The 13,951-nt window shown below is 54.9% G+C and overlaps 1 protein-coding gene across 1 annotated transcript in view; it reads right to left on the bottom strand.

Annotated features, from left to right (window-relative positions):
* The window catches only part of UMODL1 (uromodulin like 1), an 81,763-nt gene extending 68,184 nt beyond the window's left edge, over positions 1–13,579 (bottom strand). Inside the window, exons 1-3 of the mRNA XM_018050635.1 lie at positions 13,504–13,579; positions 8,704–8,946; positions 799–960 (exon numbers count right to left, since the gene is read on the bottom strand). Of these exons, the coding sequence (XP_017906124.1) occupies positions 799–960; positions 8,704–8,946; positions 13,504–13,579 (481 nt within the window). The remainder of the gene's footprint in view (positions 1–798; positions 961–8,703; positions 8,947–13,503) is intronic.

Genomic DNA, 13,951 nt, shown 5'->3' with positions numbered 1-13,951 from the left:
GATGTGAGTCTGAGTGAACTCCAGGAGTTGTTGACAGACAGGGAGGCCTGACGTGCTGTGATTCATGGGGTTGCAAAGAATCGGACACAACTGAGCGACTGAACTGAACTGATGCTAGGTTATGTGCCATACCAATAAATAATGAATTACAACATATATTGCACCATATATACTATGATGCGTGCATGCTCAGTTATTCTGACTGTTTCCATGGACCATAGCCCACCAGGCTCCTCTGTTCATGGGGTTTCCCAAACAAGAATAATAGAGTGGCTTCCCATTTCCTTCTCCAGTGGATCTTCCCAAACCAGGGATTGAACCCGAGTCTCCTGTGGCTCCTGCATTGGCTGGCAGATTCTTTACCTCCTAGTGCCACTTGGGAAGCCTACATAAAACGTATACAATCATATGTTTCCCTAGCTCTGAACCTTGACGAACGCCTTCTCCTAGGGGCCTGCACTGAGAACCAGGCCACGGACCTGCCAGACAGGGGGGCCCCCACGGGGCTGCACCAGCTGACAGCCCGACACCGCCCAGCTCTGACACAGCTCAGCTCCCAGCAAACTCACGGGGCCCCAACGGCTTCCCCTGGCAATGTGGGGAAACTGGGGCCCCTGCTCTTCCGGGAACGTCCTCCCCACTTCGGGCATCTGTGAGCACACATTCCCCCCAGAGGTCAGTGGCCGGATGTTGATGAGTGAAACAGGCCAGACACAGGCTGTAGGCTCCCCGTAAAACCCAGGCTGCTGCTTCTGGAAACCCACTCCCCGCTCCTCCCAGATCAGGCCCCTGCCCTACCTGGGGCTGTGGGGGCTGAGCAGCGGTGGCCCCCTGATGAGGGGCAGCACTTCTGAAGACCAGGACAGTCAGCGTCCAGGGTGCACGGCAAGGCGGACACTTCCAGCCCCACCACCGGGCAGCTCCCAGGTCTGGATGCAAACTCCTGAGACCGGTTCAGGGCTGGGGGGACAGGTGATGAGGTGATGAGTGATGAGTGGTGTTGGCTGTAGAATCCCAGTGGGCCATTTGGTGCTGCATCTGGATGCCTCTGGGCAGAGGGATCCATCTGCGGCTCAGAGCCATGCAGAGCAACCTGCCAAGGGCCTCGCCATGCCCTGCAGAGCAGCCATTAAGACCATTTGCTCTGACTCTAATGTAGCCCAACCGACTTTTCTAGGAGGAGGGCAACTTTGGCTGGAGGCCTGGGTGTCCTCTCTCTTGGCCTTAGGAGTCCATGTACAGGGGGCCTCCACACCCCCTGAGAGGCCCCCTTGCTACTTTGCATCTTAACAGCTCACTCACTCATCCAGTATTTACTGAGCACTTACTCTGTGCCAGGCTCAGCACAAGGTGCCCAGGACCCAGCAGAAGGCCAGAGGCAAAGTCTCTCTCTGCCTTCAGGATACTTAGAGTCCAGTGGATGGGGGCCAGTGTACAAACAGAACTATGGGAGTTTGAGCAGATGAACACTGCAGAGAGGAAGGCAGGGCCCAGGAGCAGGTGGGCAGAGAAGACGGCACTGAAGACGAGCGTCTGTAGGGCCAGGGAGGTAGGGGAGCCTGCGAACTGTCAGCCTTTATGCCTGGGCAGGGGCAGCAGTGTGCAGAGTGAGGGGTAAAGGCAAGCATGAGGAGCTGGCCTGCTGATGGCATAGTGGGCGAGCGGGTGGGCTGGGTCACGGAAAACCCTCTGGTGTTGCGACAGGGGGCCTGGAGGGTCAGGGAAGTCCTGTGATGAAGGGGACGCTGTGGCTGCCCCGCCCAGATTCTCATGTTATTCTGACCCCATCTCACGTTATTCTGCGTCCCCATCTTCCAGGACCCTCAGGTGGCTCTTGGGGTCTGGAGCTGCCGCACACCATATGTAGAGCCTCCAGTACCTGCCGTTCGACAAACCACCTTTCCACCCCTCAGCCAACGCCATGAAATCATCCCATCCTCTGCTCCTTCCCTCCCCTAGCCTGCTTCGCTGACCTCCACGAGGGCAGTCTGACCTCCTCGTCTGAGCTGTGTCCCGGCTGCCGGGGAGGCAAGGACCTATCTGAGAGCCCATTGTGATGGTCCAGGTGAGAAATGGTGTAGGCTGGACCAGGGTGATGGGTGGAGACAGAGGGAAGCCTCCGATCCTGGCAATATGCAGCTGCAACTGTCTGCAGGAAGTACTGACAGACAGGACAGGATGTGAAAGAAGGAGAAGCTTCAGGAAGGCTTCAGGCCTGGTCATCCACTTGGCCCCATTCCTGGGAGAAGCTGCAGGAAGAACAGGCTCAGGCGCAGCCAGGGTTTGGGTGTGCAGATGGGAAGCTTGGCATGCCTTTGGAACCTGCACATGGAAATGTGGGCAGCATGGGCTGTGCCCTCCCCTGGTCAATTCCCGGGAGGTCCACCAAGGTCAGGTGGCAGGGCTGTGGGCTGCACGTCTCCAGGGCCACCACTCACAACATGCTCTGCCTGGAGTGATACAGCTCTGGACAGATGATGCAGACATGCAGGCAAGGGCAGGGCCACCACTCACAATGTGCTGGCAGAGGATGCAGGTGTGCAGGCAAGAGCCCACAGGAAGTGAAAATGATGGGGGGGGGGGCGGTGAGGTGGGGCGTGCAGCCAGATGTGACTGGAGCCGCCATGTGAGACTCGGGGGAACCGGTGCCCTGACCCTTAGCCAGGGGTCTGGGGGAGTCATGAGTGGGCTTTTAAAGAAAAAGGGCTTTTAGAGATCTAAGAAGGGCAGGAACTATCTAAGAATCTGCAGGCTCCTAGGGGATCTAGCCAGGAGCCAGGGTGCCCATATTCCAGGATAGAAGAGCACAGAGGATGGATAGAGTGGGAACCTGGGGGAAGCCGGCTGGAGGCAGGTGGCCAGGTATGAGCCAATGCTACGAGACACTCAGTATCTAGGCACTGGGGCAGCAGGACTGAACCCCGGGAGAATCTGTGGGTCTGTGCAAGCCCAGCAGTGGATGGAGCTGAGGGCAGCACAGGACACCAAAGGCTTCACAGCCCTGAGCTCCAGGGGGCTAAGAGCAGCAGGGAGAGAAGTACAAGGAAGGTGAGACTCCAGCACCAGCATCTGAGAAAGGGCCTGCATGAGGTCCGGCTACCCACCCTGGGATAAGTGCTCCATGCCAGCATGAATGTCACTCAAACCCATCCGGCTCCCGCCCAGATCTACATAAGGCTCTGTGTCCCACATGACATTCAGAAGCACAGCTCCAGGCCCCTCAAACCCCTGGAAAGTCAGAGGAGGCGTGACAACCACGCTCTGGAAGGACACCTACAGAGCAGGGGAGGACCCGCCCCTGGGGGGACTTGTGGGCTCGCCTGGTGGAAGGGAAGTGCTGAGTACTGATGGTGGTCCTCTGAGGTCCCCTGGGCTCTCTGCAGGATGCTCCACAGACAGAAAAAAGGGGATGGCCCCTCCTGCTGGGAACACATCACCAGGGCGGCTGCATCCGCCAAGGAGAAGAAGATTTAGCTGCTGAAACACATGCAGAGAGGGTCCCCATCAGCTCTCTCCTTGTGGAAGCTGAGTCTGGGCTTGGCGGTCACTCTCAGGAGTATTCTCACCACGCTGCCCTTGGCTCCTTCCTCACTTCCTAGTTGTCTTGGTGGCTAGTCCGATGTCTGAAGTCCTGGAGAAGTGGCTGCACAGGGAGGGTTTTGGGGGCGTGAAGAACAGACGTGCAGGGCAGCCTGAGAGGCAGGGCTGGGATGGAAATGTGGGAATCCCTGGAGGGCCACCAACCAGGGATCCGGATGTGCTTTCTCGCCCATCATAAAAACCGACCACCTCAGCACTGAAGATATTTGATACATGAATCTAAATGTATTAATAACCTGAGCTCCTGGGACAGAAAAGTGATGTTACGGGGGGAACGGAAATCCAAATAAAGCATGGAGTAGAGCTAACAGTAAGGCACCCTGTTCCAGGGTTGGTACTTGCTGGTACATGCACCCTGGAAATGTCAGAGCTAACATTAGGGACTCTGGGAGAGGAGGCGAGGGACTTTCTTTACTGTCTTTACAAATCTTTGTCTGGAAATCTAAAACTATTCTAAACCAAGAAGGATGAGCACCAAAGAATTGAAGCTTTTGACCTGTGGTGCTGAAGAAGACTCTTGAGAGTCCCTTGGGCAGCAAGGCAATCAAACCAGTCAATCCTAAAGGAAATCAACCCTGAATATTCATTGGAAGGTCTGATGCTGAAGCTGAAACTCCAATACTTTGGCCACCTGAGGCAAAGAGCAGACTCATTGGAAAAGACCCTGATGCTGGGAAAGATTGAGGGCTGGAAGAGAAGGGGACGACAGAGGATGAGATGGTTGAATGGCATTGTCGACTCAATGGATGTGAGTTTGAGCAAAGTCCGGGAGTTGGTGATGGACATGGAGGCCTGGTGTGCTGCAGTCCGTGGGGTCACAAAGAGCTGGACACGACTGAGGGACTGAGCAACAAGAGGCTTATCTGAATGAAAGGAAAATACAAGACACGAAGAAAAACTGAGTTCCCAGAATGGTTGCTTGCTCACAATAGAAGTGCTTTCGAGTTACAGTTTGTCTTAATTTGAAGGCTGCTGGTAGTCTCTCTCTGTCCCTTAGGGCTGGCCAGCCTTCAGAGAGCCCAAGAGAACGGTCAACAGTTCCAACTTGGTAGAAAGTTAAAAATCTGCTTCTCCTTCCCTAACTCAACACAAGCAATGCCTCTGGACTGCCCAGCACCTGGCCATCCCACGTTAGTCACGGTTCAATGAGATAAGGCAGAGCTTTCAATCTGAGCCACAGCCCTGAGGACTCTCCAGGGCTGGGGAATCTGATCCACTCTGGAATAATCAGATTATAATCCGCCTCAGAATCCTCTTTCCTCAAAGGGACCCTGGCCATCAGCCCAGGAGATGGGAAGTTTAGGGTAGGCTCCCAGTCCAGCGGGGTCCTAGGCGTGTCGTGTGAAGGAGGCCAGCCATGCAGGAACTTCAGGTATTGAGCATCCACTGTGATGTTTAGTCCTCCTCTGAGGAATCCATCCTGGGTCAATATTCCAACTTGTGTGCAGCCGTGTTTTCACCATACATTACTCATTGCAGCATTATTTATAACAAAAAACAATTGGAAACTACGAGATGTTAAGCGGTAGGAGATTGCTTAGTGCTGATCCATCCCTATGAGGTAATGCCTTGTGGGCATTAAATCATGCTGGAGAATGCGATCCATTGACACAGAAGATGTTCCAGATAAATTGCCAAGGGGTGAAGCGTGCTATAAAATGTCTTCAGCAGGGTGACCATGCTTTTGTAAAATGTCTGCCCTGAAGGAAACTAGAAGAAAATGTTAACAGTAGTTATTCTTGTGGGGCAAGGAGGGGGGTGATTATGGGAAATTTCCTTTTTTTCTCTCTCTCTTCTTTGTTTCCAAATTTTCTCCCTGGCTTGTGTATTCTTTTTTGTATTTTAAGAAGACATTTAAATAAAACCACGTATGGCTTATCATTGCTTTCAAAATGTGGGACTTAAAAAATTGAAAAGGTCATCTAGACTGAAAAACATACCACGTGTTCTCATAATGCCCTTCCCTTTTTTAGGTCCTTGGCTATTGAGTGGGAGGAGAAAGAAGAGAGCAAGGCTGAGGTTTTGGTGCTGCTGAGGATGAGACCTCTGAGCTGAGGTTGCTGAGATGTGAGAAGCCTCACACACAGGTGAGCTGCTTTTTGCCCTCCTCCTTTCCCAGACACCCTGGCTCCTCCTGTGGCCACCACGTTCGGGGGCTGGCCTCTGCCTGGTTCCCTGACGGTCAGCCCCAGCACAGGCCTCAGTGCATCACTTCCAGAGACTTCTCACTTCCGGTTCCAAACAGCCAGGCTGTCAGGAGGCATCACAGAGCCAACTTTGGTCCAACATTCAGGCTTTGATCAGAGAAGCCAGGCAGGCGTGGAGAGAACTGAGCTGCCGGTACCCATGGTGTAAACACTTCCGACCGGGTACTTTCCAGCTGCCCAGGTGGTGCCCATTTGCTTGGAGGCGGGGGGAATCAAATGCTCACCGGGGGCCTCACAAGCCATAGCGAATGAGCCCTGCAGGTCCCCATCCCAGCTCTGCGCTCACACACCAGCCCCCTCAGCAGCTGCGGTGCCCAGCCAGGTCTAGACACCAAACCAGGACTTTCCCAATGGGCTCTGGGCCCAACACCACACACTGAGCCTGACGGGGGTCAGGGAGACTCAGGCCCGAGTCTGCCCCGACTTGGTCAAGGCACTCGCCTTCCCCGGTCTGCCTCCCCATCAGCTCCTGTCCAGTAATGACCAGAAATCTCCACTGAACGTTATAGGATGCCCTCAGTCGAGCCCCCTTTTCCTCTCTCTTCTCCATCCTTTGGGGCTCCTGACTGGGTTCTCTCCATGTTGCTTCTAGAGTGACCCTTCTAAGGTCCGGGAGGATTGTGGACCCCCCACCCCATCTCAGTCCCCTTTGTGGGGCTTGGGGGGTCTTCTGGGTGAGTGCTCCTTCCGTCACTCCCAGCGCCTCCACCTGGTTCCCGTGCTCAAACATCTGTCACCCCACCATCTGTAGTTCCCAGAGCAGATCTGCCCACAGGACTCTAGTTAGAACGTTCTGGGCCTCTCCTGCCTGGTGAGTTTCTATTTAAAGGCGCTCACACTTTAAAAGTGGGGCTGAGTCCCCAAGAGGCTGGTCTGCTGGGAAGAAATATGTGCAGCAGGTGCCTCCCTGCCTTCTATCTGGGAGAATTCGCTTGTCAGCGCTGCAGGGCAGCAGAGTGCAGAGAAAGGTTACTGCTGGGGCTGGGTGGGGCCGAGGATGCCTCTGGCCTTCTGGACTTGTGACCTCATCAACCCCATGATAGCCAGCAGGTGGGAAGTGTGGCCTCCACAGGTGAAGGTGGGTGGGGCAGGGTGGCCCCTCCGTCAACCAGAATCTGATGCTCCAAGCCAAGTGCCGTGAGCCCCATCCAAGGCCTCTCTAACCTGGCACACCCCCCCAGGAATAGGGTGCTCCCAAGGCAGGGGCACCACCCTTTGTACATGCGGCCCTTAGAGACAGGGAGAGTGGAGAGGGGTCCCACAGTCAGTGCAGGAAGAGACTCCTCGAACCCAGCACCAAGGGACAGCGCCCCCCATCAACGCCCACAAATTTCCCTTTAGGGAACCAGCATGAACGCACAGCAGCCGCACAGCTCCAGACCTGACGCCCCCAACCCTTCCTGGCTTTGCTGGTGGTGGTAGTGGTGTCATTTGAAAATTCCAGGGAGAGGTTCGCTCCTCGGACCTGCTCACCCTGAGCTGTCTGGTTGTCTCTGAGTCTGGCCTCTGAGCAGGGTTGGTGCAGATGTCAGCTCTCCCGACCTCCGCGGGCTCCGGAGGCCTGAGGGAGGGCAACCTCAGAAGGACCCTGTGTTCCACCCACGCAACTATCTGCAGGGTCTGGCTGATTCCTGACTCTACATCTTATAGCCCCCGGGGTTGGGGGTATGGAGTCCACACCTAGCCTGCTGCCTGTCCTGGCCTCTGGCCCCGGCGATGGCGCATGTGGAACCCTCCTTGCACCCTCCCAAGCTGGCACTTTCTGCTTTTGGAGGTGGTGGCCCTCATGTCTCAGGGTGCCCCATGGCCACCCACGGAGCCCCACCCTTCTCGCTTCCCCTCCATCACCGGTGTGAGGACAGGGCGACCTCCTGACTGCTCAGAAACCCATCTTAGCTCTGGAACTGACTCAAAGTAACGATCACACCTCCCCCACATTCACACATGCACCCGCCTGCACCCTCGCCCTGGAAGAAGTCTTCTGGGAAGTTCCCTTTGGGCCGAGAGGCTGAGCCCCAAACCCCCACACAGCATGGTCCCCTCAATCTCAGACATGGCCTGGACCAGCCACACCAGTGCTGGTCACCACCCCAAGCATCTTTAAATCACACAGAAAGGATAAGAGGACCTGGAGGCCTCTGGACAGTTAGGGGCCCCTTTCCATGTCTTACAGATTGGAGTTCAGATACGGATTTCACAGTCTGTTAAATGAAAAACCTGGCTGCCAACATAGAGGAGATACAAATGCTGGTTCTCAAACTTAGCCGCCGGTTAGAATTCCTGGTGCATGTTTGTGCCTGTTAAGCGCTAAGTCACGTCTGATTCTGTGACCCCACCGACTGTAGCCTACCAGGCTCCTCTGTCCTCGGGACTCTCCAGGCAAGAATACTGGAGTGGGTTGCCGTTTCCTCCTCCAGGGGATCTTCCTGACTCAGGGATCGAAGCCGGGTCTATTGTGTCTCCTGCATTGGCAGGTGGGTTGTTTACCATTAGTGCCACCCGGAAAGCACAAGAATTGAAGCCTTAAAAAAAAGATCTCAGCACCCAAGCTCTGCCTAGATGGAATCCATTGCAGCCTCTGAGAAGAGAGCCAGCCGTCGTCATTTTTAAAACTCTGGGGACTTTAATGTGCAGCCATGTCTGAGAGCCTACACCCACGACAGGTTCTCAAAGTGGGGCCTCATACCAGCAGCATCAGCACCCGTGAGAACGCATACTCCACGCCTGACCCACTGGATGTGAAACCTTGGGCTGAGGCCAGTGCCCTGCGCTTGGGCCAGCCCTCTGAATGACCCAGCTGCACATGGGAGGCCGAGAAGCAGCGTTCTGGAAGGATCTAGTCAGTTCTGGGCTAAGGGCGTGAACAGTGGCTATCCCAAGACTGGACAGGACTCACGCAGGACACAGTAGAGGCCCAGCTGCTCGTAGCCCTCGCAGCAGTCGGTCACATTCCTGGGCTCCGGAACCTCCACTGCCAGGTACCGGGTCTGGTAGACGGTCTTCGGGCAGCGCCGCCAGGGGATCCAGCCGCCGCAGGGAACGCGGGTCAGGTGGGACATCTGCATAGCCTTCACGCTCTGCACGCTCTGGGTCACGCTGTAGTTGCACAGCCGAAAGCCCAGCAGAGAGAGGCCTTTTTCTAGGAGGGAGGGAAGAGGATGGAGAAACGAGAAGAAAATGCTAGGATCAAACAATATGAGGGGTCCTTCTGCAAGCCCCCAGCTTCTACAAGAGCAGGTGAAACAAAACCCCTGCACAGGGCAGACCCCAGGGGATCTGCCCACTGGCCTGTATCTGAAAAGGCAACACAGGCATGGAGACTCAAGGGATAAAGCATGACACCTGTGCTGCGCAATCCTCCTCTGCAAGACGAAGACGCCTCCCAGCCTGACCCTTGCTCCTCCTCCCAGCGGTGCTGACTCTACATTGAAAGGAGGGATACAGAGGAACCAAGCATCTGGGGCTCACGTCCTGGGCTCTGCTGCGCGTCCTCAGACTCTCCGGGCCAGAGAGACTGCGCACACCTCTCATCTCCACAGTAAGGGTTGTTGTCACATGCAACATGAATATGCAGCAGCTCCCTCAATGAACACACCAGCCCCACATGTGCTGGGCACACTAGCAGTGACACCGGAATGAGATGGAATATAAACACACACGCCAAGCTCATGTGAGACATGCATAGATGGTCAAGTGCAATCTGACTATTGCTATCATCAGCAGGAGATGAGGGCACGGCGCCTGCAGTGAGACATTCAGGTTGCCTTATCCGGCCCTGACTGTCTTTCACCTGGAGCTTGGCTCCTGGGCACGGATGCCCATGGCCTTCGTCAGCATCATTACTTGGTTCTCGAGACCCTGTGGCACCTGCTCTCACCAGCCCTGTGTCTCAATGTCATGGACCAGCTCACCTGGGGTCCTGGGGTGTTCTATCTGCCCAGAGAGCCTCTCTTGCCTCATGGAGCAAGGACCGTTATTATGGGCTGAAGGATGGCGGCTATTGTTCAGTCGCTCAGTCATAGCCAACTCTTTGCGATCCCATGGACTGCAGCATGCAGACTTCCCTGCCCTTCGCTATCTCCCAGAGTTTGCTCAGATTCATGTCCGTTGATTCAGTGAAGCTATTTAACCATCTTGTCCTTTGTCATCCCCTTCTCCTGCCCTCAACCTTTCCCAGCATCAGGGCCTTTTCCAATGAGTCAGCTCTTTGCATCCAGGCTGAAGTGTGTCCCATCCCAAATTCACACACTGAAGTTCTAAGGCCCAGGACCTCAGAATGTGGCCTTACTTGGAAGTAGGGCTTCTGCAGACATAACTGGTTGAGATGAGTTTATACTGAAGCAGAGTGGCCTCTAATGCAACATGACCAGCGTCCTTATGAGAGGGGAAATAGACAGAGACAGCAATGCACCCAGGGAGATAAGAGGTGAGGTGAGGCAGAGATCAGACTGTTGCTCCTACAGGCCAAGGTCACTCAAATCCCAAGCAGACCCAAGCCCCCGAAGCTGGGGAGATGTGTGTCTGGCACAGACCCTCCCTCCCAGTCACAGGAGGAATCCACCGTGCCCACACCTTGATCTTGAACTTCTGGCCTCCAGATTGAGGGGAAATAAATCTCAACCGTTAAGTCCCCCAGGAACCCCTGGTGGCTCAGTGGTAAAGAATCCACCTGCAATGCAGGAGACCCGGGTTCGATCCCTGGGTCAGGAAGATTCCCTGGAGAAGGAAATGGCAACCCATTCTAGTATTCTTGACTGGAAAATCCCATGGACGGAGGAGCTTGGCAGGCTGCAGCCCTTGGGGTCGCAAAGAGTCAGACACAACTCAGTGACCAAACTACCACCACCAAGGCCCCCAGTCTGCAGTGCTTTGCCAAGGCAGACCCCAGGGCTGACACAGGGACCATGGGGTGCCCTCCACATTTGAGGCTAGTGTGAGACTCGCTGCATTCATGGGCTGTCAGTGAAGGACGACTGAATGACTTGAATATATCTTAGGTCTTCATATACTCAACCTCATATAGAGCTCCAAGCTCTATGAGACTGTATATCCACTGGATAGGGGCTCTATGTTATAGTGTAAACCTTCAGGGAGAAGTTGGATTTCTGGGGCAGAGCTCACAGGGGAACATCAGAAATCACCTTCATCCCCACGCCAGGACAACACCCCTGGAGACTCCCACCTTTGTCCTCTACCTGCTCAAGTGTGCATGTGCTAAGTCACTTCAGTCGTGTCCGACTCTTTCGACCCCATGGACTGTAGCCCGCCAGCTCCTCTGTCCATGGGATTCTCCAGGCAAGAATACTGGAGTGGGTTGCTATGCCTTCCTCCAGAGGATCTTTCTGATCCAGGGATTGAGCCCACATATCTTACATCTCCTGCATTGGCAGGCAGGCTCATTACCACTAGTGCCACCTGGGAAGCCCATGGGTGCCCACAAACATGCAGAAAGCGAGGCTTGGGGGTTGGTGACCCCAAAAGAAATGAGGCCAAGCCAGCCCTCATGCTCAGGCTGGTGGGAGAGCCTGCAGCCTTCCTCCGGACAGAGTCAGGTGCTGAATCCCACCACCCCAGAGCGAGTCTACTCCCAAGCCATATGGTGGCCTCCCTGGGAATGGCCAGGCCTCTGAGGGTGGACACAACCTGCACCCACAAAGACCGGGTCCCAGGAAGCCTTGGGAGGGACCAGGAGGCCCCTGGCTGGGTGGGGCGAGGCAGGAGCAGGCGGCTTCCGAGGCCAGAGCTTAGAGGTGACTGAGGTGGCTGGAGAAGATGTGCAGTGAGCAGGGTCTCCATGGAGCAATGGGGTGAACAGGACAAAGCTTCCTGCGTGGAGAAGTTGGTGAGGCCGACCTAGACCTTGTTTTTCATCTGAACTGAAGGCAAGATGCAACCACTGATGAAGATTACTTCTCTGCCTCCAGAAAGCCTCCAGGCCTGATCATGACAAGGTCCCAGCTGATCCTCAGCAGAGCCCTCCTGCACACAGCCATGTGCACACACACACAGACACACAGACACACACACACACAGACACAGATACAAACAGACACACACAGAGACACACATACACAGACACACACAGACACAACACAGAGACACACATGCACACAGACACACACAAACACACAGACACAGATACAAACAGACACACAAACACAGAGACACACATACACAGACACACACACAGACACAACACAGAGACACACATGCACACAGATACAAACACACACAGCAGACACACACACATACACACAGGCACACAAACAGACACAAACAAACACAGACACACACACACAAACCTTCCAAACCTCACTTGCCTCTCCTTGTTTTGTCTTTTACATTGTGCTGGAGGCCACCAAGTCCTCCCAGGCCTGGCTTCTTGCCAGAGCCCACTGCAGAAACCACTGGGCATATTCTGCTGTTCAACAAATCCTTTCAGCAGCACAGAAAGCGGGGTTCCTGGGTTCTAATCCCAGAGGGAGAAAATCTAAGTGCTCTGGTGGGTGCTGAGGTCAGCACTCACCCCAGCTCCACAAATACCAGCCTTGTGGTTCTGACCTCATTTCATGTCCTCTCAGTGCCCTGGTCTTGCCTCTTGTAAAATCATAGCTGTGCCTGGGATTGTAGGAGGATTCAATGACATCACGGCCGTCGCCTCCGTATGTGGAACCTGGGAGCAGACAGACCTGCAGCCCTGATGGACCATTGAGCTGCCACCACCCAAGTCCTCACGTGCATGAAACACCCTCTGAGATCTCCTCTGGCTTCCCGACATTCCCATCGTCCTGCCACTGACCTGAATGATGTGCACATTACTCATTCCGGAGGAAATACCATGTTTTCTTACAAAATCACAGTTCATAAAAAAAGATATAACAAAATTATGCCTATTTGTGAAGAAATTTTAAACCAGTTCAAAACTGAAACTGAGAGCAGGAACAGAAGGGCTCTGTTTGAATTCCCAACAGAATAAGACGGATGTACAGGAGAAAATGACTGAAAAGCTTCGCAATCTCAGCGCTCTGAAATCTGGGGCTTGAGAATCCCAGTGTGTTTGGCTGCTGACACGTGCCTCTCAAAGACCCTGGATGTGCTCCTGGCCCTTCTCATCCTCCTGAGCCACAAGCACCCTCGTCTAATGTCGAGGAAATGGGGTTGGCAAAGCCCCAGGTGAGCGGGAAGACACACATCCTGAACCCCCCTCCCTGGTGGGGGAAAGGAGGTCAGAGTCAGGATCTAGGGCAGGGTCGTCCAGGTGGAAATCTTGCCCTTGGCCAGCTGTGTGGCCCTGTGTGAGTCCCTGGCCACTCTGGGTCTCCCTCCCCTTATCTATAAATTGAAGACTAATGGGCCAAGGCTCCTGAGACTTTGATTCTCCGTCTCCAGGCATGTGCTACTCTCGGCAGGCCTATAGCATCTGTACCACTGGCAGAAATGCAGAGTTCTGGGTCCCACCCCAGACCCGATGACTTAGAACTGGCCCTTGAACCCCCTGAGCCCTAGCTGATTCTGAAGCATTCCCATCACCTCTTTTGTGGTTACAGAAAGTTTGCCCGAAAAGGAGCTGTCCCTGACTCTCCCAGCAGGTGCATCTTTGCTGCCCCACTCTTGGCAGGGCTATTGTCCTCAGGAGACCCTCTCCTGGGAGCCCTTGCCCCTCCAGCATTGCCCACACGGAGCCCAGACCCCTCACCTGTGAAGCTGCTGGCCTGGCTCGGGTTCACGATGATGACCAGGGCCAGCAGGCCCAGCCCAAGGGTTCTGAGCATGGCTGGGCTGTGGTGGTGACTCTGGATCTCTCCTGAGTGGCAGCACGAAGGGGCCTGGGCTGCCTGGACCCAGAGAGAGGGCCCGTCTCTCCCCTGCACCACTTACTGTGGCAGTGGCTTCAGACCGTGTGCTTGCCGGGAGCAGTCCCTTATGCCTGCTCGTAAACACCAGCCACCACTGTGGCCGAGTCCCCCGGGGCACCTTTGTGTCATGGCCCAGTCTCCATCCAGGCAGATGGCATCTCTCAGGAAAGGTAAGTACCCACCTGCCAGACTACATCTCAGGGTCCCATCTCGTTGTTACGCAGAAAACACATTTCAGACCCGAATCTGACTCCCTCCATCAAGTCCAAAGTATTCTCTTACCTTATC

The sequence above is a fragment of the Capra hircus genome, chromosome 1 (assembly GCF_001704415.2).
Source record: "Capra hircus breed San Clemente chromosome 1, ASM170441v1, whole genome shotgun sequence".
Classification (NCBI taxonomy): Eukaryota; Metazoa; Chordata; class Mammalia; order Artiodactyla; family Bovidae; genus Capra; species Capra hircus.
This window is presented reverse-complemented; position numbering and strand designations above follow the sequence as displayed.